Raw genomic sequence first — 27116 nt, 5'->3', positions numbered from 1 at the left:
CTTGGCCCACCAACGTTCAAATTGCAGATCGAGTGTTGTGACTTACATGATACTTTAGGTTGAATAGTGTGTTTCCATATTCATGGAAATACAAAGGTTTCAGAAACAGACTTTAGCTCATAGGACTCTGACAAAATTTGATCAATATTCAACTTTTGCAAAGGATTCCACATTTAGAGATGAATGCTTATTATCATATTCACATAAATTTTAGGAGAAAGCAGCAAAACAATTTAGGCATAGCTTCTCTTTAAGTAGCAAAATAATTGCTGTCATTTAATGTTCCATTTGTTCAAGAAGCCTTTTATGTAAATGATCCATATCATTTTAAGCCATTTCTACACAGCAAACATTTCCATTCCTCTAACTTTCTAAAGCAAGGGTGTCCATCTTTGGCAACCTTAAGATCTATGTCAACTCCCCAAATTCCCCAGCTAGCATGTGTTGGCTGAGGAATTTTAGGAGTTGAAGTTCATAAATTGGAAAATTGCCTAGGTTGGACAACCCTGTTTGAAGCCAAATAGTGGTTGCCAAATCATATCCACCAGCTTGACAGAATATTGAGCATATTGAGCAGTCCAATGGGGGGGGACGGGACGGGGACAAGGAAAAGTATTCAGTCATACCCCCACTCTGAATCTGTGTATCCCAGATTAATCAATTCTTTTTACATTCCATTTCCCATAACAGGAAATAACATTACTGATAATAGCACTCCTTCCATGGTGCTTTGATATACGAGGAAAGGCCATTTGTAAATAGTCATCTACCTTGCCACCATTTCTTTGTTAGATTTTAACACTTATAAAAGTGAAATGATGGCATAAGAAAAGGAAATAATGACAAAATCTACTGCTCCACAAAGCTCCATAAAGCTCCACCACTGCCATCACCACAACTACCCTGCCAAAAATTATTTGAGTTTCAGGTAAGATTTAGCAGAGGCAAAAAAAAAAAAAATTAAAAGATTTACAGTAGTTGCGTGGAGAAATTGGGAGCTGGTTAGGAGATCTGATACTCTTACTGAAATTTAATTATTCATCAGATAAATGATTATTATTTATAATTAATTTCATGCTAAGATTATCAGACAGCCCCACTTGATCAATTAAAGCTATGCCCAAAGTCTTGTTGGTGAATTGATTTCATAGTTATTGTTTATGCTTTCAAAATCCTTTAAAAATACATTAATTGTTTATAGGTAAAGCACAATTATCAACTGGAAGATAGACATGAGCTGGACAAATTTTCTTAAAAGACATTATTAAGGGTATTAAAAGAAGAAAAGGATGGTGAAGAGTTCTCAGATGGACTCTTCAAACCAAAACAACAGTTAATAACTTAATAAATGCTGAATTAACATGCAGCTCTTACATGGGGAAAAAGCTCTTGGTTGAATGGCAAAAGATTAAGAATTTATAAAAATTTGTTAATCACAGAACCTAGTACCATAGGATGCCAATAGCAGCTATCAATATAAAAAGGGATTAGATAACATCCAGCAGTATTAATTAAAACAGCTTTATATTAATATCAAACTATACTTGTCAATACCAGCTACTAAAGAACACAAATAAAGAATACAGATATCACTATATTCAGGTCCTGCATTCCTAAAGGCACCTAATTGGCAAGCATAATAGACAGGATACACCTGTCATGTCCAGCACAAAGCTTACATTTTTGCATTAAAGCCAGGAGAGTGCAAATCTTTGGAACTGACTTGCAACATAACTTTTAGAGAGGTCCCATTAACTTTTAGTCTTAGCTATTTCATAATGAGGCTTCTGTTTTGTTCTCAGGGACATTCTGTCCCAGATACCAGATACTCTGAGTAATTCTGTGCAGAACTGGAGAAGATAAACGGCCTTTTAATGGATTTTTATTAAGCAGTTTCTTGATTCAGTAATGATGGTATCTTCTTTTTTTTTTCATTTTTTAACTTCAGAAATTCCAGTAGCTCTGCCAATAGAAGTTATCACCTCTTCTGTTTCTTATTTCTGATGAAAGCTACATGCAGAAGAAAATAATCTATTTTGATCTGTGATCAAGCTTGGGTTTCAATAACACTAGAATAGGGTAGCATTATCTTTCCAAAAATCTAAAACCAGGAAAAAAGCTGCTGCTCCTTCTGCTATCTTCTCAACTGTCTATTTTAGATTGTGAGAACTATTTAAACTGGGAATCTTAACATCCTGCTTATGGAATATTATAAAACAGAACATATGCTACTTATGGGGTGTGTGTGTGTGTGTGTGTGTGTGTGTGTGTTTAATGTCTCATTTCATTGATGCTGAATTGCTTTACAGCTCCGCTTGATTTTATTCATATTTAGCCTGCTTACACATTAATCCTTCTAAAAACCCTAAACTTTAGGACAAGATTCCCCAAGCTCCTTGGGCTAATGAGCACATTAGGCAGGATGACTGCTAGCACTACAGATCAGTGTTTGTAGCTGTTGCTTTAATCCTGTATGCCCGCCATATTATTATTATTAGTATATTTATATTGAAAGCAAGTTATGAATAGGCATATTCACAAAATGGTTGCCTTGGCAGGTGTTGTCAATTACAAACAGTTGTTTGCCAAAAGGCAAGTAAAGTTCTGAGTTCCAATCTCCCACCATTTTATTTTCTAAAAAGGGTGTCTGAGAGCACAGAGGCATTATTGGAATTCTGTGTTTTGCTTGATTTTGTTTTATTTTGCATCAAGCAGACTGCACCCCCCCCTCCATACTCACACACTTTTTTTGAAAAATTAAAGAAACTTGAGTACCAAGAACATGTCAGAGGAGACATTATGGCCCCAGGCACCACTCTGGAGAATCAAGGTCTTATTGTATTTTGCACTAAATATATTGGCAGTGTTTATCACCTGGACTATATTTATGTAGTCAGTTTGTTTGTATTTGCTTGCCACAATTAAGAATCTCTTAGTGGGTTACCATCATAAGAATAAAACATCCATGATATAATTACAGCTATATAACAATAAAAATTCAACCATAAAGTACAAAATCAAAAAGCAATAACATTACATGAGTTCTTGAGGCTGAAGCAGTTTATACATTTCACTAGAAAAAAACGTTATTTTCATTTCAGATTATTTTAATGCAAATTTTCCTTTTTTTACTTGTATTAAATTATTTCATCACTCACTTTTCTGGATATAATTATTGCCATTTTTAAAATGTATTTCATATAATAATATCAAAAGTGTTTAATAAAATTTGGAACAAAACTGTTCCCAGCTTTTCTCCTCTTTATGAGTAAAAAACCCATCATATTCTGGGTCACATTCCAATCTAGCATACTATCTTGTGCTGCCAATTCAAATTTTCCAACAATTCTAATATAAGTTTATTTCTGGTATGACATCTGGAGCGATACATTTCCAGGAGTAAACTCACCATTAAGAATATACAATACTGAAGGACCCTTTCTACTTTTTTTCTTTTTTCTTTGGTATTCTTCAGCAGGCAAGCCACATGTTTTGTGTACTAAGAGCAAAGACGGAAAGCATAGGTCTGAAGATAGCTTTTAGTTTACACCCCACCTTACTATTGGAGTGATAACTTGAGTCCCTAAGAATGTTCTTTTAATTCCAACTTTATTTTTTATTTTTTTTGAACAAATTTTATTGATTTTCCAAAACAATACACAGGCAAACAAAACATAAAATATAATGACATAAGAGTTTTTTTTTCTTAAAAAGCCAATACAACATCTTATTTAAAGACAGAATTATTCCAAGTTATCACATTTCCAAACAAGCACAATTTGATATATATATTTACCTTATCTGTTCATCTTCATATCTTATCCCAAACTTCTCTTTATTACTTCCTTTCCTTCTATTTATTCAAATTATATCTCTTTAACTTTAGATTGTGTACATTTTTTATATCCATCTGTCTTATACATTTTCATTATTCTCTTCCAATAAAAAAACAAACAAGACATAAAACATAAAAACATAAACATCTTTTCTGAAAGTTGCTTGATCCCGGGTTAAAACTCATCGTACAGACACCTCTTCAAAAATCATGTTCCTTTTATATATCATTCCATATCTTATTACCGTTTTCCATTTTCTATATAGCTTCTTTATTCTACTTATCTCAGTTCAAGTCATAATATTTAACATTCTTTGTCTGTTCTCAGCTATCCATTCATTTTTTCTCTTTAAACAAAACCTCTCCTGTACACTAATTAGAGTATGACACCTTTAACTCTTTCCCCTAACCTAATAATACTTAATATCACACATAACTTGTATTGGGATTCTGTTTAGCACATCCTAAAGTCACACAATATATTATATAAAAAGAAAAAGAAAAAAAGAAAGAACGACAATAACAAAGAAATTTATAGATATATAATATAGGTAGTACCCCTGTCAAAACCATTTTAATCGTACCTATTGATACTTATTTATATATTTATATCTTAAACATTTTATTCTATAAATGCCTATAATAACACAATCTTATGTACTTTACAGAATCCCTTTTTCAATTAAGTTTACCCATTGTCTCTAAATAAATTTTGTTTCTTCAGATCTTGCTTCCCATCATTGAGACTTCTCACCCCTTCCTTTCCCCCTTGCTTATTCTTTTCCTTACCCCTTTTCCCCCTTTGTCTTTCCATCTCCCTTTTCTTCTTGTGCTTTCCCCCTTCCTGTTGTTTTCTAACCTTATATCTACCCTTCAACTCATTTTTATCTTTTTGGTTGTTTTTTTAGGTTTTAAAATCCCTTTTCCTTTTTCTCTTCCTCCTTCTTCTCCCCCAATAGGGTCACATGTTCATCAAAAATGGTTCCTTCTTTGTCCCAATTATCCTGCTGCGCAATCAATTCTCCATAGGAATGCACCGCCATTTCTAAAGATTGAAAAAGAATGTCCAAGGTATCTTTCCAGTCTTGTTCTTCCTTTTTATATTTTAGATATTCAGTTTTAAATTCATCCAAAAGTGGTGCCATTATAAAGAGGAGAAATTTTTCCCAAAACAACTACCCGAGTGTTTTTAAACAAAGAAAAAAAAGTTTCCCAAAAGATGCAAAGTCACCAAACAATCCAGATAGACTATTTCATTTAGCACTTTTTCTCTTCTTCCATTTCTTTTTCTGGGGTTGCTATTAAATCACAAAATTCCAATTATAGTATGTCTTTTGAAGTCTTATTAATGTTCAAATGGCTCTTTAAAATTCTAGGCAGTCTGCTCCTTATTTTCAACTTCTACTTCAATTTTTTTCCTCTCCCTTCCCACTCACAGCAGAAGAAAAAATTTTCTTTAAATATTTAGAAATCCATATCCCTTTGGCATTAGCATAGTCTTTAGCATTTAGCATACCTTCAATGCGGGTTTCCGATTTCTCTCAAAGCTGTTCCGTTTGGAAGGAGAGTGAAAAGAAAAAAGTTTTCCCTTTGATATCCATTCGCTGCTTACTCAGTCTGGGAGCAATGTGTCTTTAGTAGGTGTTAAATACCAGGATACTTTCACTGTTCCTTTGTCCCGGTCAGCAAAATCAGTTTCATTTCTTCACAAACCCCTCCAGCACATTCCTTTTCCCGGCTGAGCTCTTCTAAATGGCAGCCAGAGACCGCCGTTCAGTTGCCATCGGAGAAGGAGATTTAGCCGGCTAGGGAAGAGAGATGCGATGTCTCTCGTCCCTGCCAGAACCCCCCAGTCTTCACCACCTTCTACAAAGGTGGCTTAGCCCCGAAGCCAAATGGCTCGAGGCACTCAGGCAGTGAACACAGGCAGAAACCGTGCACAGTCACGGAATCCTGCCTGCACCGAAGCACCACAAGCCGGAAGTACCTTTTAATTCCAACTTTAAAATGGCATTCAAACTTAATGTTTAAATCCTCATTTGCTTAATATTCTCAATACTAATTCCAAAGAAAGATACATTTATTGACATATTGATACACATATGACTTTGAGTCTTATTTTTACTTCAATGCGTATAAGACTCTAAAGTCTACATTTTGGTAAATAGCACATTCACTGTTTGTCAAACTATTTTAGTTATTTGCTATTTTATAATATTCAGCAACATTTATTCCCTAGACTTGGAACAAACCAGAATATCTTTTTGTTTTTTTTAAAGGGCCAACATCTCTATGTGAGGTTAGTATTATCAAAATAGTTGTGCACTGGAAAATGAACTTGCTCATAAATACACAGATGTTCTCCATGGCTTCACAATCCCTCAGGTATACTTATGGTATAAAAATTATGGACAAAAGAGACTTAGACTTAGAGGTCTACAATTTGGAATAAACATTTTCTTTGTGATTGGTTTCAGACAAAAATGTCTCCTAACTCTTCCTTGAGATGTCATAGAATGAACATTTGGCATGAAAAGCACACAGACTGGCCAATGGCTATTCCCTCATGGTGGAAGTCCAGCCAAGTAGTTTACTACACCTGAAAGTCTAAATTGACATGGAACATGGGGATCTTCTTGACAAAAAAAAAAAAAGACTGCAAAAAGCACACTGCCCAGCAAAAATTCTGCTGTGATGTAGCAAAAACATTTAATTACTAAATAACTATTTGCAAAGGCGTGAACATCTGATGTGATGAGACAAACTGGTATGACAACAGCAGGAATACTAAAGGAGGACAAAACATTAATAGAATTGCAGTTGCTTCCATTCTAAATATGGCTGTAGTTACATGACATTTTGATGAACTGTTAAAAATTCCCCAATTAATATTCAAACATTTTGGTACCAAACTACAATGGTTTTTTGACAGTATATATAGCATATGGACTGATTTGCATTTTCAGTATACTGATATTACAGAAAATTGTCAAAAAGTTGGGGTAGGATATCTGAGTTCTCTGAAAATCACTGGCGCCCAGATTGTGGACCATGGGTATCTTGTGGGGCTATGCAGTTGATGCAGGAAACACACAAACACTGCTCAGAATGAGATGTTAGAGAAATAAATATATAACTGAAACAGAAGAGAGATTTAAAACAACATCACCAGATCTTAAACTCTGCATGTGTACACTGGCACACAACTGATGACTGGTAGCACAGATTTAGTGCCAATGCAAAGAAGGCCACCAGGAACAATATATGAGGAGGTCACTCAGTCATTAGCCCACCTAACTCCCTCCCTTGCCAAGTGTGATTAATAAGCCACTGTGCCCCACTCAGCCTGGCTCTGCTATTTGAGCAGCTGCTGCTGGCTAACTACCAGCCTGGCTATTGGGCTACAAAGTTGTCAGTGTTTTTGCCTTCTTCTCTGTGTAGCAGGGTAATCATAAGGAACTAAAAATTTAGTCCTGGAGTCCTGAGACAAACAATTTCTTTGTTTCCTCCTCCTTTGCCTGAATTGGCTTCAATTTTAATAATTCCTTATTCCCAGATCTGACTTTCAAAGAATAAGCAGCTTAATAGAACTTCCATGTGACAATGCAAAAAACCAACATTCACAGTAAAACTCTTGGCTGATTTCTGGCTACATTTTTGTTTGTCCTATCTGTCTGCTAAAGCTATAACCTACCTGAGGCCTTTCCCCCTAAAACTCATGTTAAGTAAAAGCAGGTTTTCTATACTTTGGCACTGGGATTCTAATGCAAAAAACAAAACAAACAAACCAAGCTGAGTATGGAATCATGATCTCATTATTCGTTGGGCTATCTTCTTATGTTTAGATGTGCTTGGGAGGAATGAGCAAAAAACATGGGAAGTGTAGACCTAGAGTATATAATCCAGGGCATCCATCAAGTCATAAAGATTATTTTTAAGTACCCAGTTAAAACAAGCAGGGACCTATATCATGCAACAATGTTACAGGAAGATGCTAGAGATATCTGATCATTTTAGTTATAATAGCAAAGGCATCAATCATGTCATGCTGTGGCAGGAGAAAGCAATGATAAAATATTATTTCACTGAAACCACATGGATAGCAATGTAAAGTGATTGATAGTGTAGATGATGGGTCCCTCTGCTAGGTTAGTACTCAACAGTCTACTAAGGATTTTTGGGAGTAGTTATTGATGTTTATGATGTGGTTATATTGAAGCCTTTGGGAAATCTAATTACTTGTACTACCATACAAGAAAAGGAAATCCAAAACTGCAAAGAAAAAAATATATAGTGGAGATTTGGAATATAAGAATTAGAAATGTGGGAAAATCCAAAGCAGGTTAAGACTACATGACTACTATACATACTGGAGTCTTAGGCATCACTGAATTGAAATGGACTTGACTGAATTTGACTGGGCACTTTCAGTCAAAAGATGAGAAATGTATTACTCAAGACACATACACACACAAAAAACCCCAAATGGCATTACTTTCATAGTAAGGAAGGATACAGCCAGGACAGTAGTAGGGTACAATATAATCAAAGCTAAATTATTATTAATTATAAATTAAGTTTAATTGGCAATCAAATAATATCAATACCAATGCTTATATATCAGAGTTTTCTAGGATATTAGGAATAGTTTAATAGTTATTTCAAAAATATATCTTGCTCTAGGTTGCCCATTTCTAATTTAAAAATATATCCATAATCTAGCAGAGTCAAATAAGATGTACTTACTGGCACATTCACTTTTCTGAACATCTCAGCCCCTTTATGTGCATCCAATAAAGCTATATCCTGCGGAGTGGACACAATTACAGCCCCTAGAAAGAAAGAAACCCCAGGAAAAATCAATATCATTTTGTTTCATTCAGGTACTTCAATTCCTAGAAGAATCTTTAATAGGCTCAGAAAATAAATCTCTAATTAAAGATTAATGATAGTTGCTTTACAAAAGGTGCTTCCATTTACATATATCAGAGTAGCTAATTATCACTAATTTCCCTGATTCCTTCAACCCAAAATGACAGTTGCTTCAAAAATTCACTCAACTCCAAAAACAGTTTTTGTGGAAGGGGGACTTTGTTTTGTTTTTAATTTATCTAATAAAAATAACAGACATGTAAAAAAAAGCATATAATTTAGCAGATTTTTAGATAGCATCATTTTCAATAAAAAGAAGTATTTTAGAAATTGCTATTTTATATTTATTTTGTGAAATGCAATGAAAGCAATGTTTTACTTAAATATATTGCCTCATTTTGAAAGTGATCACATATATTAACTCAACATTTTGAGCTACAATTTATCTCAATGATATGGGAGTTGACTTTGGACAGGGAAAATGAATATATAAACAAAAGATGGTTCAGCAGTGGAAACAGAAACATATGACTTCAACTATTTAGTGTTTTGCAGAAATCATTCATAAAGATTCATGTAGATGAACTTTAACATTTCTATATATGTGTGTCTACAAATATATTTTTTAAAGTATTTATTTCTTCTGGTTTTTTTGTGTTTTTTGTATTTAGTGTAATTACAAAATATTTTACAGAAAAACATTTTATCCTGCCCAAACTTTATTTCCTATAGTGATTCTCAACGTTTTAGAGAAAAAAATATCAAATATAGAACAATCTCACTGAGGACCAAGAATCAAGCTGGGGGGAGGTATGATCTTTAAAACGAGTAGCTATGACTTGACATATTGCTCTACATAGAAATGTAACCCAAACATTTTTTTCAACTTTATATCCTTTGCAAGCCGACTTCTTTTTCCAATTTTCTATTTCCATTTGTTTCTCTTTTAACTTTGTATCTTTTTTTTTAAACCAATAGTTATTTTAAAAAATTAACAAGAGGTGATGGATTCATCCGCCTCTAAGTCACACAGTGGGTTTTTTTTTCATAGATTATGGTGAGCAAATGCAACACTTACGAAAGAGGATCAACCTTGCAGTTTCCAAACAAAACCTGTCTCCAGCCATGTAATTCAAATGCACTTAGTTGCACTGCTTACACTACATTGCAAAACTACCAGATATACCTGCAACTGGAATATTCTGTGAGATTGACAGCTGAATATCTCCTGTCCCTGGTGGCATGTCAATTACCAAATAATCCAGCTGGTGCCAGTCAACCTAGAAAAGGTATAAAATGGGGGGGGGGGGGAATCACCTTAAACATCAAGGTTAAACCCCCTGTAGTTTTTAACATCTTTGCAGATAACTTATAAATAAATTCTATTGCTTGGAATCAACATCACAAATTATTATTAAAATTATCCCAATAGAAATGAGTAATAGTGCTGGACAAAGAAAGAGAAAGGGACTACTAGTTAGATTCAATTAGACTGATTAATGATAAAATTGAATCTATCACCAGAACACAACAAGCCCACATATGGAGCATAAGGAAACCTTCCTTGTAACCTTAGTGCTTCTGTTAACCAAGGCAGCTGATTCGTTCTATTCCTTACAATTCCAGTGGGTCTGTCAAGGTTCTGATTGACGAACCCAACCAAGCAAGCATTGTTGAGACAATCCAATCTCTTTATGCAAAACTTTATTGAGTACATCATTTTGGCACGGAATGAAAGCAACTCAATAAAGTTTTGCATAAAGAGATTGAATTGTCTCTACAGTGCTTGTTCTGACCAAGGCTTCCGAGACCGTAATTACGTAACGCTTATTTTAAAAACAAGTCTTGATTTATTGCAATGCTGGGAATTATTTTCATTTCCAGCCGGTAATGAATCTCAAACAGTCCCTTGAGATAAGCATCCACCTTTCTTTCCTGTGAAGTGCTGCCAATAACAGAAGTGTCAAATAAACTAGAACAAAAACCAACCGAAGTACAAAGAGCTTCAGGAATGAATCTGAACCAAACGAACAACTTTGTTTCCTGCAAAGGTTTTGTCATCTTTGCCTGTCCTTTATACCTTATGGGAGGGGCCATCACCCCCCAGCCTTACTCCCGAGTTGCCCATTGTTTCAGCTCCTCTTGCCTTCTAGCAGCTCTGCGCACATGCACACTAGGAACAGGCTCCCCTAGGTCATCTGCTTCGCTGCTTCCAGACTCCGAAGGCTCCAGAGGCAGCACCCCACTCCCGGATGGTCCTGGCCCCATCTCTGCATTGGACACAGGACCCTTGTCCTAGTCCAGACTGCCTGACTGGTCCCTGTTCTTCTCCACTGTTAGATTCCGCTGCTGTCTGCACAGGCTGCCAGCAAACCACAACAGTGCTTGCTTGCTTGGGTTCATCAGTCAGAACCTTGACATTAAACCAGCTCTACCAAAATTAAAATCTACAAAGGAGCCCTGGGCTCCTGCAGCCTGTCCGATCTCCTCCAGAAGAGCTGTGAAGACCCAGAAGATGATGTCTGGGACAGAACATAAAGGAGAGTAGACAGCGAATCCCAGGACAGCAACAGCGAAAGAGACCCCGACTGCTGCACAGGTGGATTTCAGCACCAAAACAGTGGTGACCCAGTCGAAAGGATGGCTGGAAAAATCCAAGCAGACAGCCGTGCTTGCTTTTAGTTGGGTTCGTCAGTTAATACTTGACAGGGTCATTTAGAGTTAAACTTTTTCTTTACTGTTTTTTTTGCACTATGAAAGTAGGACAGTTTAAGAATTCTTTTGTGAAATAATCAGTTAACATGTTTCTATTTATTTATTCAAGTTCATAGGTGCCATCTCAGACAAGTGGCTCTGGGCAATGTTATGGATGATCATTCACAACTTCATGACATTAATCAATATTAAAGTCAGATTTTCAAATTATGTGCTCAAAAATAAAAAATAGCAGCCAGTTACATCTATGTTAAAATAAGCTGTAGATGCTGGTTTGGATGATGCAGGCAACAAACTACAGACAGATCTATCTTTGCCTGTTAATGTAGAAGTCCTGCTGACAGAAAAGATTAGACCAGTTTGTCTATTGCTTAGTCCCTGGTAAGACATTTTCAAAAAAACCGAATTACCACGATGTATAAATGCATTGTCTCTGGTACATCCCAATGTTTTACTTAAGATAGACACAATACTCTAATGAAATGCCAATTTAGAAGACATAATCCTTGATATCTCAAATCATAGGAATAACCATCTTGTGATTCTAGAGCACCATAAACTTGAATATCAGGACTACCAAGAAACTTAGTGATTCACCAGCTGTTTGCACCATCACAAAATAGTTTAAATAAACTATTGGTGGGGTGTGTCATTTAATGAGGTAAACATTAATTTTTTCATATTTTTTTTCAGTGATGGGTTCTAAAAGAATTGAAATCTGCTGTCATTTTTGTAATTGCACAAGGTTTAGCTTGGTATGGCAAATCCACGCCTGATCATATACTCCACAAAACTCACTTGTAACCCAAATACTGTTAACTTTTATCTTCTCAAAATTACACCTTGTGCTACAAAAATTAAAGCTTTTTTCTGCATTTATCTTATCTAGCTAAGCAAAAAATAATCCATGCAATCATAAACTAGCGTTAGAAAGCAATTATCTGAGTTACAAAAATCTTTAGTAAGTTTCATCAAGTCTTGTTTTGATTCATTCTTCAATATCAGCTGCCGACTTGCTTCTTGGCCTCTGATATAACCGTCATGTTTCTCATGTGTATAACTCTGCTTGCTGCTTCTGTGACCTGTTTCATGTATCTGTTGATTGGGCATGACAGGGCCACTCTGGTACTTGCATTGGTTTGTCAATGAACTTCTTTATTTCTGCTGTAGTCAGTTTGCACATCAAAGATGGCTGATATTCAGACCAGTCAATCAGCTCCAGCAGAGTGGATGCTCTGACGTTGATTAAAGACGTTTTTCTTGCACATACAGAAAAATCTCCCAGCATATCATTATCTGCACCCCTCAAGTCAATGATCTTTTGCACACCAGCTCTCCTCTCTTGAACACAAGAGTGGCTGGATCATTATTTCAGTGAAAGCGTACTTTGCTAAGCACTGAATGGTTGGCAAAATAGCTTCTGCTACAGCCTTCTTTTGCAGTCTGATTTGCTGCAGCTGGAACAACACATTACATGGGCCTTCAATCCAGGAATCTTTTACTTTGATGTTGAACCAGCAAGGGTACAACATCCATGATGTATTCCACTATCATAAATTTTGGACAGTTTTGCCTTTAAAGCCATGTTATGAAACCCATATTTGACAACGCCTATTTGCAGTTGTCAACCAGCGTGAATGGCTTATGGGGCCAATTTGCAGAAGAGCCAAATCTGTGAGAAGTTCTTCTGTCCTTTTTGCCTGTGTGATCCTATATCCATATCAGTAGATCAATAGAGTGATCCTTTACAACATTGTCGCTCAGTGAAATGAGAGGCTCACCAATTGAAACTCTTGTGAATGAAGAATCAGTGTCAAGTTCTGTTGTAGTGTTTAGTATATTGCCAATTTTAACTGCCCATTTGTTATTAGACAAGGACTTCCCATGCAATTTTGTGATTAAGTGTCATAGGGGAAACTCATTCCTGTAGAGCGCACACCCCAACCAGTTCAACTTCCAGTCAAGCCTGAGCTCTACCCAGTGCATGGCAGCACCCTCACAGCCAGTATTAACATTTGTATAATCTCCTCCAGTGGCCTTCAAGCTTTTGTCAATGTCTTTCTTCTTCACGAAATACACCAGATTATCTACAATCACTTGAGCAGGTTTTCCAATTCTGAGTCTTTCTCTGGAGTGAAATTATAAAGATATCCACCTGGCTCATTGCACACAGAATAATGTTCTTCTTTGATGGTACTGGGGAATTTCTGATCTGAATAGTTTGCTTTCAGCATAACTTTAATTCTATCTATATAGCCATTGAAAAAGATGCATTCTATTTTACCTTTCTTACATAGCTCATCAAATTCTTGATCTAGGGACTCCATATTTTTTTTCCTGGGTTCTCGTGACTTTATTGTGGGCAATAGAAATAGCAATTAGACTTATATGCCACTTTATAGCCCTCTCAAAGTGGTTTATAGAGTTAGCATATTGCCCCCAACAATCTGGGTCCTCATTTTACCCACCTTGGAAGGATGGAAGGCTGAGTCAACCTTGAGCCTGGTGTGATTCGAACTGCCAAATTGCAGTCAGCTGGCAGTCAGCAGAAGTAGCCTGCAGTACTGCACGCTAACCACTGAGCCACCGTGGTTCAACTACAAGTATCTTGTCTTCTTCAGTGATCAAGCCAGCATCTATGAAGGCAGTTGTGGTAATGGCAGCAGTGGCACGTAGATCAACGTCATGTATCTTTTACTTTGCATAGTGACATTTGTTATTTGTAATCTATTGTATTCTGTCTTTTCTTTTCAAGTAGAGGGCACATGTGTTTGGTCTAAGACCTCTTTGTAACCCAACACATTTCTCTTCATCTTCATCATCAGTCCTTCGTTTTCATCATAACAGACAATTACTTCATTTGTCAGTATCAAAATGTCTGGAATACTTCTCTGCTTACTGTATATTTAGCAAGCCTTTATCTCTCATCGTCTTGCCGCTTTTGTCTTTTGCCCATTCATTTATGCTCAGGCACATCCGGCAAACCAATCTGATGTGATCCAAAAGAACCAATCTTGTTTCTCTGACTTTCAACTAAAGCAAGTTCCTTCAATAATATCTTCATCTTCTCAGGGCAGGTACAGTTACAGATACAGATAATCAGAGTTGGAAGGGACCTTATAGGTCTAGTCCAACCCTCGGCCCAAGCGGCAGACCCTACACCATTTCTGACAAAGGGCAGTCCAATCTCTTCTTGAAAGTTTCAAGTGATGGCGCTCCCACAACTTCTGAAGGCAAGCTGTTCCATTGGTTGATTGTTCTCACTATCAAAAAGTTTCTCCTTATTTCCAGGTGAAATCTCTCCTTCTTCAGTTTCCACCCATTATTCCTTGTCTGGCCTACAGGCACTTTAGAAAATAGCTTGACCCCTTCCTCTCCGTGGCAGCCCCTCAAATATTGGAAGACCGTTATCATGTCTCCCCTCGTCCTTCTCTTCACTTGACTAGCCAAGCCCAGTTCCTGCAACTGTTCGTTGTATGTTTTAGCCTCCAGTCCCCTAATCATTCTGGTTGCTCTTCTCTGTACTTTTTCTCGAGTCTCAACGTCTTTTTTATAATGTGGTGACCAAAACTGGATGCAGTACTCTAGGTGTGGTCTTACTAAGGCTTTATAGAGTGGTATTAGTACTTCCCTTGATCTTGACTGTATCCCTCTGTTAATAAAACTTAGGATTGCATTAGCTTTTTTGGCAGTGGCTGCACACTGCTGCCTCATATTTAGCTGGTTGTCCACTAAGACTCCAAGATCCCTCTCTCAGTTACTGCTATTGAGCCTGGTTTCACCCAGTCTATATGTGAGCTTCCTTTTTGCAGCCAGCAGGGCAGCCAAATTTGGCACACAGAACAATTTGACACTTTTAGTTGAGAATGTCAAACAATTTGTCAAGTTTCACAGTGAAAGTCTGATATCTAGCTTTCCTCTACCAAGAAATATGTTTTTGGCTTGATCTCAGTTCTCTTGGATCTTGTTCAAGACTGTCATTAGTGAATTACAACAGTGGCTACAGAAGAACTGTTTGCTCATTTCCACTTTTCAAGCACTTTTGTGTATATGTCTCTTGCAACACAGGCTGCTGCTGGGTAATTTCTAGCATTATCACCACTTTGTTCTCTTAATAGTAGACCATATTTGACAATGATTTGCAATGTTGGGATTTCAGGCGGCAACAAGTCTCTGCCAGTCCCAATTAGGTTGGTCATATGAGTGAATTTCCAAGTCTTTTTTAGAAGCCATTTAGAATCCATTACACATCATTTATCGCACTCATAGGAAACGAGGACAGCAGTATTAACACTCTCAGACAAAATAACATTTAACAAAAGAGAAAGACAGCTGAACCTATGAAATGAAACAAACCAAATGTTAAAAGGTTATGATATTTATGTAATTATTTACCAAGCTCATTTAAATTATATTAAAATAACCAAAATATCTCCAAGTCATGTCACAACTTTTGAGCAACCCTAATGTTTGGAAATTGAAAGCTGAAAAGTTTGACACACCCTACTTATTGCAGTGGCTTTCCAAACCACCGAACATTTGGAATTGGGTGTTTGGGATTCTTAAAATTCAGGGCAGAGTTGTTAATATTGCTCAGACTAACAGTAGCAATGTTAGCAGCTGAGTGTTCGCTACAGTCTGTCACAAATTTATTTAAATAAAGAATTAAATAAGTAATTCAATGAAGAAAGTATGAACACAGATCAGTATAGCAGAACAACAGATTACATTGTTTTGTGCTATTAATATAGAAAATAAAGAAGATGATTGGTGAAGATATGCAAATTGTGTTACCAAAGCGATGAGAGGCAACACATATTGTAAGCAACAGGCAGATAATTTTAGAAAGAAGGTCAAAGAGAAACATTTCTATTTAACAGGAATATAACAAAGAAAGTTGGTATACTACAATCAGACTAGCAAAATTGTGTTATTATAATCAATCTCAGTAAAAGTAATTTTAGCTTTCCTGTGATTTCTTGGCCCGGTCACCTAATGGGACTGATGTGAAATGCCTGAACTGAAAGTATTTAGGAGACCATGAGACTAATACTGCACCTTTTGAGGAACAGATGACTTGTGAGGTATCCTCATTGCTTTCCCTAAGTCTCATACTAAAATTAAATGCTACCCTCAAGTTGAAGAAAACTTGAATGAATAAAATCTTTAGATTAGATAACTTCAGGAAAAAAGATTCAATATTATTTGTAAGACATATTCATAAATAACATTCTACAAAACATGAAATGATTAGTCCTTATCCTCCTAACCTTTTCAGAAGTGTAGCCATATACATATGTCAAGTTATTAAAATATTGCCTCAAGAATAAATTCTCCCAAATTAAGAAAACACAGTCGCCACAGAAATTACTCCTTGCAAATGAAGAAGTGTGTGTGGTTGTAAAATTACACCTGTAGTATCCATCTGCTAGTCAACATGCATGTGTGGAAAACACTAAAATATTTGCTTCTTTAATATATAGTGTTGTGAAACATTTCAGATGCTGGGAACGTGATTACGTTTTACTTAAATATAGCATTTGTCTTTTTTTCTCTAGGAATAATTTTCCTGACATTTATTGACAGAGAAATATCATTCGTTGCCAGGCAGCTCTATATATTTTTCCTCTATTCAAGAGCATCGCTAAAGTTTTTCTGTAAATGGTTCTAATCAATCAGTAAATAGATAGTATGTGGCAAATGTAGTTATTCATGCAATATCAATTCCAGGCCCAATTGTAAATTGCAAGGAAGCTATATTAGGACACTATTGTTCAGAATTACTGCATAAGAATTTGGTCTGCATTGATTGTATCATTTAAAGAATAAACTCTTGCATACTGTTTTGATAATAATAATGTACTTTAAAATGGGATTTTTTTCTTAAATAACTAACACATTCCTCGAGCATTCCAATTAAATTTGGACACTAAATCACCCTGAACACTAAGTTAGGCCATGGTTTAGTACTAGAAATACTTCTAGAAATAGATAAAAGTCTGTGATTTGTCTGCTTATTTCCTTTCCAGTTCTATCATGGAAGGATTAAAAGCATAAGCTTCTTCTTCAAAAATAAGTTTAATGAATTGATAAATTTATCACATAGAATAAATTTTTCATATTCTTGCCATCATCAGTATATATCCCAATAAATTGTGGTACTTTTCATTTATAATCTCTGTTAATCATTACTAATAAAAATATTTCTGGTTTCAATTCAATTTCAAAATTTCCTAAATGTTTTGATGTTTTTTTCCCAATACTTCTATATCCTTTTGCATAAGCATCACATGATAGAATGTTTCTTCTTTATTATAGTACTTTTAATGTTTGTTTGATAAATAACAAGAAAATAATAAGAAAACTATTATCAATAGTTATATACCATCCATGGAACATTTTATACTAGTTTTCCTTAATGTATAACTTGGAGTAAATTTTATTAATTGTTTCTTACAATTCTTTCATTGATCCACTCTGATTACTTTGAAATTTGGCATCCATTTTATCATGCAACATTTGATTTGTTGTCTCTGTACTGTATTTTAGTAACAGCTTATAAATATATAATAAGTAAGATTCTTAGTGCCAAACAATGATTGTTATCTAGTCTGAAAAATACTAAAAGCAAACTGAACATTGTACAAATTGCAACAGAAATATATCAGTGCACAGCAATTATGTGCATTATATCTGTTACAAACACTTAGTGAAATAAAAAGTGTAGCTCAAACTCTAACACTTACTTAAAACTGAGATCCAATTAAAACGTGCTATGACCAAGATTTACATAATACTGCTTTGCCAACATCTTGGGAACAAAAGAGAAGCATTTAATTCATTGCTACACGTTTGTCTGCTGTTTCAAATATATTGGGAAAATTCTAATTAAATTATATCTCTGATAAATTGAGAAACTCTATATTACCCAAATTGGTTACCATACTTAATAATGTTCTGTGATACCTGATTATAAGAAAGGTTTATATTTCAAAACTGTTAGTAAAGAACACATTGCATATTGAAATTTTTATTTTATGTGGGAAATTATAAACTGCTTTTACTATTGCAATAAAATACATTAAATATATTATGTCTGACTGATTTAATTTTTATTTTACATTTTAGTTTTCAAATGCATGTCTCAATGTCTTGAACCCCTTTAAACTCAATTTAAAGATTAAGGAAGCAGTTTAAGATGTTTAGGAAAAGAAGAGTAAGAGCCATTTCCTCCAGATCAAATTGACAGGAGGTTAACATCTACAAAAATGTTTAGTACAAAACAATGAAAATAGCTCTAATCCTAATCTGATTGGTGACAAAAGGTGGGGAGAGATTTAGAATCAAACTGAATCAAACTGATTTAAATTAATGCATGGGATGTCTGAATAAATACTCATTATACAATACTATACTCTGATCAGAAAATTAATAAACAAATCATTGGTAACAAGCTATTGCTACAAGTAATATTTGTAACTCTTTAAAAGCAGTGTAATGAATGATATCAATTGTAACAAAACCTAATGCTATAACAGATTTTATCTTCTTTCCTGGAACTTCAGGCAAGCTGAGAAAGGTACCCAGATTATCCTGAAATAGTATTTAAAAATCCTAGTTTATACACAAAAGAGGGGAAAAGCCTAATTAGAGGGAAAGTCCTCATTAAAGCTTTCTGCAATCACTATGGGAAAATCATTAATGACTGTTATGTCAAGGGACTATATTTCTTTTTGCTTCTAGATGTGTAGAGTAAAACTATTTTTTAGTTGCCAGGTAACAACAGACTCAGTATATATCATTATCAAAATGCATGAGAAGAAACTGCCATCTGCTTCCCAATTGGGAATTCCATTGCTAAAGTAACATTGCAGTTTCTCAAACATCATCCCACGTCTCTTCCTATAATCAATTAATCCTTGGTCTCCTTAGGAAAGTAAGAACTAACATTAGCACTCAAATCTATGTTTTGATTCTGACTTCAGAATACTGCCATATGTAATCAGGTCCACTCCAACCCTGCCAAGTATATTAAAAACATTTATAATTGGAATCAAATGTTCTGTTTCACTGCTTGAAGTTCTTCCATTAGTGAAACCTTTTTCCAATTTGGTGCCCTCCAGAATTACCCAGCCAGCATAACTATTGCCGAGGCTTAGGATTACTGGGGGAATTGACATATTGATGTATGTAGGCAATGATTAGTGAGAGTTTGAACAGCACAATATTTGATTTAGTGTGATTTAAAAATTGATACCAGACTGTGTTTAATGGGGTCCAAGATTCAGTTACTGCAAAGCTACTATACATATATTGAGGCTAGCACATATGAACTTGAGGCTAGTGTATGTCACAGTTGCTCTTGGGGTTTTAGTCACTAATTGTCATTTGTGCAAAATAGAGAAGATGATTCTGTTTGAAGAAAGTTTTTAAAAAGATAATTTTGAAGAACTATAGCAGAATATAGGAGATAGCAAGTTTGCTTTGTTTATGTTATACAGCCTAACATTAACAAACATAAAAAAAATATTTAAAATTTTTAATTTGCCTATTTTTGCCACATTACTTTGAATAATGTGAATTTGAAAAATGGAACTATGTTATAGGATTCATTAATCACACTAATCGGGACCTACCTGTATATCCAGAGGGCACTTTGGCTATAGAAGGACATGTTAATAGAACAAGGAAAATGTAAATTCTCCATTGTTCCTGCAGCTCCTTTCATAACCCCTTAAATTTCTTTGGTGGTTTTGCAAAAGAATGGGAGGGCTCCAGAGTGGAGTCAAAGGAGAGACAGAGAAAAACTCACCACTGCTTGTGCAATATTAGGTTTTTTTCCCTACTGCTGCAAGTAATTGCCACAAAAGATTACTTTTAGCAATATACTGAAATATCTCATTTTAAGATTTTGGAATAAATTAAAACTGACAGCATTTCAGCAGATGAAGACAGTAGCCATTCATGTCTTCCACTTTCTTTCCTAATGGCTAGTAATTTTAAATATTACATGTTTTGTCATCAGATGTTGAGTTTTATTACTGCACTTCACTTATAGGATGAAAAAGCCTAAATTCTGTGATGTCAGATACAATGTCTTTATTAGGGAGGGACACATTCAAAATAAGGTATCTGAAAGGCCAGACTTTTCATCTGCAGTTCAGAAAAATATCAGACATCTATTACAAGAGAGGAAGAAAGGTTATATAGATATGGTTGCTGCAGATCCAATTCATTTGAAAAGTGTCATGATGAGTAAGGTTGGCTTATAATGACTGCCAGAAACTTTCTGGGATTTCAAGCAGAAGTATTTCCTAAAGCTATCAACAGATCTCAGAGATTTAATAATTTTTTAAAAAATCTGCAGTCAAAACATATGCTTTCTTTGCCTTTCCATATAGCTATGGAATTTCTGTGTTGTAGATTAGTATCTAAAAGTATTAACCAAGAAGCTGCTATATTCATTCCATCTGAAGCCAAGATCTGAAGAAAGTTTGAGGGCAGTTTCATTAAGCTTAATTTTAAATATTGGATGGTATTTTTTGCCAACAAAGCAAAATGTTTTGCTATTATGTTTCCAAACTTTCCATATTGTATTAAAATATTGACAATGCATTTGCTATTAACATTGTTAGAAATTGTAGGGTTATAATCACTAATGAAGTTAACTTAAAACAATTTTTTACCTGTCTCAGTAATTTCTCTATAGCTGACATTACCATGAGTCCTCTCCAGACAATTGGTGCAGTCTCTTCCACCAAGAAACCCATAGACATACTAGAATTAAAGGCATTTTTCCAACATTCAGACATGATACAAACAATACAAGATAAAAGGTAAATAGAAACAAAGATAAAGGGCTTACCATGAAATTCCATAGTTCACAAGAGGTCTCATTAGGTTTTCTAGAACAGAAATTATTTTTAAGGATAAATTTTTGGAAAATCTATTCAAATCCTCTCAATGTAAATAGATGTAAACCAGAGGCTCCTTGTACAGATCACATCTAATCTAAAAAACAAAAAACGATGTGTTGAGCTTGACTTCTGGTGGATATGATAACAAGATGTTCAATATTTTAATCTATGGGTGTCTATGGAGATTCTCAGGAACCAGGTCATGATTATCCCAAAGGTGCTTTTTCAAGAGGCAACTGGACTTTCTGGTTTTTCTTTGAAGACCAAGAAACAGCTTCTTGGAAGCTAAACATCTTCAAAGAAAAATCAGAAAGTTTAGCTGCCTCTGGAAAAAGCACCTTGGGCATTTTAATCTATGACTACTGAACTTTTTGCCAAAATGCTTCAACAAGAGGAACTTAATTGTACCTGGAGTAGGAATTACAGGCAATTGTAGGAATTGTACAAAATCAGCAGTATCCTACAATGTTGCTAAGAAACTTCATATATAGACATGTGGTGATTATTGGAAGCTTGAAGTGTACAGTGTTCAATTTAATGTAAATTATAAATTGATACCAGATCATATTTAATGCAAGCCAGAATTCAGTTAATGCTGGTCGAGTGTACACTCAGTTGTGGTTAGCGCATGTGCAGTTGCAGTTGGGATACTTGAGGATTACCAGTACTTGAATAACACAAATTAGAATCATAAGACAATTTCATGGGTTTCATTATAGGGAGACCTCCCTATACAGGTTGTTATCTCCTATGACTATCATTTTGTATGAATGAAAGTTATCAATCAAAATTCCGGAAGATGCATTTTAATGGTGTTTAATAAATGTGTGAGTATTGCCTACAGCCCTTCCTAAGAGGTATTGTCAAACATCTAATAGATGTTTTAGGAAATATTTAGGGATATTGGTATAATTTCAAATGATAATAGTACTTTTGCATTCCCACAGAGACAATGGCAAAACTAGAAAAGTTTATAACCTTTCATTTAAGATTATTATGTACAGAGACAGAAAATAGGTAACTGTGGCATAAAAAATATTAAATAGAATGCCACAAAAATTGTTAAATTCTTTATTCAAGTTCCATTGCAAAGAAAGCTTGAAAAGCAAAGAATGGAAAAGAATATTGATGAAACAGCTAGTACTTTTGCCTGAAATAATTTCAAGTATGATTCCACTGCTGAAGAGACAACCACAATTCAATAAAAGTTACTTCTCTCGCAGGAGTTAAAACTGTAACATAAATCCTGGAAAATATCTTGAATATATAGCTTGTTCTTTGTTAAAGTATAGCCTCATCCTGGATAGCAATTTTTGTATTATTTGAAATGAGAACACATAAAATTGTAATTAACAATTTTAAATGCCTAAAATGAACATTTGATTTTTAAGGGACTGTTGCAGATCCTACTTTTTCCACAATTACCTATATTAATAATCATAGTCTCAAATTATATTTCAATGAAGTTGCTCAGTAGTTCATTCACCATACAGAAATTTAAACACTGCAGCAGCAGAGAGAGAGAGAGAGCACACAAGATTATCATGGCAAACAAAATGATAATGGAATTTTTCCTTTGTATTCCTACTACAATAGTAGCTGCACAGATTTTATGATATGTGAATTACAGTAACATATTGCAGACATAAAACTGAAGAATATGACTAAGTATTACTAATTTTTATACTCAATAAGCAATTTCAGCTTCTACGGAAGGATAGAAATAGTCTCTCCCTTTCCATTTTCAAACAATTAGGATTTTCAATACTATGGTGCATTTTTTTTTAAATTTCAGCAAAGAAAAGCTTTCAAATGTTTCAATTCTTCCTGTTTATCTAGGATTGTTCTTTTCTTCCAGCACATTTCTTGGCAGGGTTAGACCACCTCGCTGTTAGAAATGTGCTGAGTCTGTAACAGTTAAATTCCCAATTGGAAAACAAATGCAATTTTGCTTTTCATATTTTCTTAAGAACACAAAATCATCTTTAAAGGATGTCTATTTATGTTTTGTGAGACCTAATATAGTTTGGGGCTCAGAGCAGAAAGACAAATGTCCTATTCCATCCTCAGCCATGGAAGTCCACTGGCTAGTCTGAGACTAACTGTGCGGAAAATACCATTGCCTGGAGCTCCTGAATGCAAGACAGGATAAAGGTCTAATAAATGATGTAATTGCCCATCCTATTAAAGTAAGCAGAAACTTACTTCAAAGTCTTATTAGAAAAATCCTTGGTAGTTAATATACCCTGTTTCTCCAATAATACGGTCTCCCCCAATAGGAAGTCCCAGCATGTTTTATACGCATGAAATGAAATTAAGCCCCTCCCCCCAAATTAAGGCCTATATTAAAACATGTGAAATGGGGGGGAATGGTGGGGGGGCTTGCCATTAGGAAGTACTTTTGTTGCACACCCAGATTTGGTGCTGCTTGCGTTGATCCCGATACGAAGTGCCCCATCAACGCCGAGGTCAACATACAAGCTGTCGCCGCCCGCCTGCCTGAAGATGCAAGTGGGGGGAATTAAGTCACCCCCGAAAAGACGACCTAGCCATTTTTTCGGGGCTCAAAAAAAAATAAATAAGACCCGACCTTATTATATGAGAAACACGGTAGGAGTTCACATTTCTCTAGATTTCATTAAACTCATAGGCTAAACAAGTACCTCCCAATATATGAAGTGGCTTAAATTACAATCTACCTTGTGGAACCCCAAAAATCTTATAGTATCAGCTTCTATAATTTCAGGCTTTGATGTACTTGAAAAGAAAGCAACATTACACATACTATGGGCCACACATTTTTATCCAGTAAGCCTCTGTTAAAAAAAGTCCCAGAAACATTAGTGTAAAGGGGTTTTAATAGACAGTATATTATTCCAGTGAAGAGAAAAAAAATCTATTCAGTACTAGTGAGAGCCAGGGACAGTTCCATTGAGGGCCTGTACTATTCTCTGACGGTAAATTAAAACAAGCTACCCTTGTGTAAAAAAAAAATCTTGAAAATGTTAGTCTCACTATTCTTTTTTTTGAAATCCAAGAGATAAATGCTTGCACGCTGAGCAAAATCTCTGTGATGGAAAATAGAAAAGCACTGCAAGTGATAACTTCATCCTCCTCCATTTCCCACAATTGTTAGTTGGGTTTTAAACCTGCTATTTAGTTGTTATTATTCTTTAAATATCTATCAAAAAGATCTGGTTTGCTGAGGAATCTCTATCTGCTTATATCAGAACCATGGAAGCCAAAACTACCTTGAAGGCACTCTCTTGTAAATACTTCAATGCACAATAAATAGGAAATTATTTGTTTTCTTTCTGTACAAAACTTCTCTCCTCAGTATGAACTATGTATGTATAATTTAGCATCTTTCTCCTGGCTCTCTTTCAGCAATCTACAAAAGAAATCTGAATTCTCCTTCTCTTCACGTGGATAAGAACTTCTTTATGTCCGATGTATTTAAGAAGCATAAACAGTTGCAGGAAAACTCAGAACTAACTCCAGGAAGTTAGACAAATCCTAACAAGATCAGAAGCTGGTTCTCATGACAGGCAATACAATTATTTGCTTTTATTTTAAAATATATAAGTAACTTCAAGTATGGCCCTCCAGAGCAGTTTACAGGTAGTCTTCAACTTATGACCACAATTGAGCCCAACATTTCTGTTACTGAGACAGTTGTTAAGTGAGTTTTTCCCCCTTTTACGACCTTTCTTGCCACAGTTGTTAAGTGAATTGCTGCATTTGTTAAGTTAGTAATCCCAAAGGTGCTTTTTTAAAAAAGGGCAACGGGACTTTGTTTTTGTGCTTAAAGACATTTCATTTCTCATCCAAGAAGCTTCTTCAGTTCTGACTTGAAGCCTCTTGGATGAGAAGTGAAAAGTCTTTAGCAAAAACAAAAAAAAGTCCAGGCAGCTTTTGAAAAAAAGAACCTTTGGAACAACCATAACCTGGATGACTGAGAATCTCCACAGACATTAAGTTAGTAACATGGTTAAGTGAAGCTAGCTTCCCCATTAACTTTGTTTGCTAGAAGCTTACAAAAAGTGATCACATGACTCCGGAACACTGCAACCGTGATAAATATGAACCGGTTGCCAAGCGTCTGAATTTTGATCATGGTGATGCTGCAATGGACATAAGATTGGGAAATGGTTATAAGTCTTTTTTCAGTGCTGTTGTAATTTTGAGCGGTCACTAAAAAAATGATTGTAAGTTGTTTGATTGTAAGACCAAAGAAAAATAGTTTCAGTTTCTGGGGAAACTGTGATATCCAGCTTGACTTACTTGATGTCACTTCTGGATTTCCTTTGAGATTCATCATTTTTGGTATGGACGGCCCATATATATCTGCATCAAGTAGCCCAACTGCTTTTGTCTGTGGAAGAAAAATGCACATCATTTTACATATTCTTCAAACAGGAAAAATTGTGCACATTAACCCCAGCAACGTTTTAATTATATTTTTTGTAACAGCTACTTATTAGAGCAAGGAATCTGAAAATTCACCAAAGTTCCAGTAGCTTAACACAATAAAGTGATTCATGCTCAGTCAGTGTCCACTGCAGAATTAATTTAGACACACAAAGGATACATAGGAAGTACATTCTCATCCACAACCACTAATTATGTCCAAAAACATAGAATTACTGTTGGATTTGGGTCAGTTAAAAAAAATGTTTTCAGTGGCAAGATAAAGGCTACTGAGGAGATTCTGTTAAGAAAGAAGATACAAATAGAATGATTTGCTATTATTTATCATTTAATATTTTGCAGGGCAAATATTTGCCATATTTATATGTTGCAGCAGACAAAGAACATGGTAGATCTTTAAAATCCTATAGATTGTTTGTGGTATGGATGCTCAAGAACGTCATTTAGTTTGCTTTTCAAAGTGTTCCACTGTGATCTGCATCTATACCAGATTAATGTGACAACTCAAAGGCAGATTTTATACGTCTTAATTTTGTTATTTGGGTCTCAGTTCAAAATACACAGGCAGAAATCAGTGGGAGATCATGGATTTTTTAAAATCACATTTTGATAGATTTAAAATTCTAACAAATTGAACAAAATTACTATTTTGCATTTGGTAGGCACATTCAGTAGATTATTTGCAGAAATAAATTGCTCAATTCAATAATTAATGAAGTGCTTAAATGCAGCGTCAGTTCATATGACATAGTTGCATGCTATATAATGTCTTTCTTCTAAACATAAAATATCCCATGTTTCAATTTTGTTCTGGAAAATAATTGGTTTCTGTAGATTTTTTTTGTTCTTTTGAATTATATAATAATAGTTTTGAAATTAACAGAAGAACAATGAAAGTGGCTACAGTAAAGTGTCATCGTTGCAGGAAAAAAAAGATACCAGAAAAGCATTAATCAGGAATTGTTAACAGTCTGAAAACTATTGTAGCATTTCTTTCGCTATCTGAATTGCCAGGAATCTCAGTTTAAAGATGATTTAGTAATTTGAACTGAATATATCATTTTGTATATTAAACTCCCTTTGTCTTTTCTATTGTTACCTGGTCTGACATACTATACATGTTAATATTATTGTATAATTTAACATAAATGACTGGGTGGCTATCTCTCTTTAGTAAAAAATGAGACCTATTTTTTGTGCTTTACTTCTTTTTCTTCCTTTAAATAATTAATTAAATATTAATAAAAATTCTGTTTTTCAAATAATAAATAACTTTAAGTATATATAAAATTCATCTGCTAGGACGGTGGTTCAAATAAGCAATTATAAATTGTTCCATTGCCTTA

The 27116-nt window shown here is 34.9% G+C and overlaps 1 protein-coding gene across 2 annotated transcripts in view; it reads right to left on the bottom strand.

The window, feature by feature from the left end:
• Positions 1-27116, bottom strand: part of NUBPL (NUBP iron-sulfur cluster assembly factor, mitochondrial) — a 68905-nt gene that overhangs the window by 15986 nt on the left and 25803 nt on the right. For both annotated transcript variants that reach the window (XR_015741074.1, XM_026710872.2), the window contains exons 4-8: positions 25624-25714; positions 21288-21327; positions 21109-21199; positions 9894-9987; positions 8582-8667 (exon numbers count right to left, since the gene is read on the bottom strand). Coding sequence is in view for 1 of the 2 variants with exons in the window: in XM_026710872.2 (XP_026566657.1) it covers positions 8582-8667; positions 9894-9987; positions 21109-21199; positions 21288-21327; positions 25624-25714 (402 nt within the window). In the remaining variant the exon portion in view is untranslated. The remainder of the gene's footprint in view (positions 1-8581; positions 8668-9893; positions 9988-21108; positions 21200-21287; positions 21328-25623; positions 25715-27116) is intronic.

The sequence above is a fragment of the Pseudonaja textilis genome, chromosome 1, assembly GCF_049901715.1.
Source record: "Pseudonaja textilis isolate UNSWEBS1 chromosome 1, rPseTex1.2, whole genome shotgun sequence".
NCBI classification, from domain to species: domain Eukaryota; kingdom Metazoa; phylum Chordata; class Lepidosauria; order Squamata; family Elapidae; genus Pseudonaja; species Pseudonaja textilis.
Note: the sequence above shows the minus strand (reverse complement) of the source record. Positions and strands in the feature narration are given on the sequence as shown.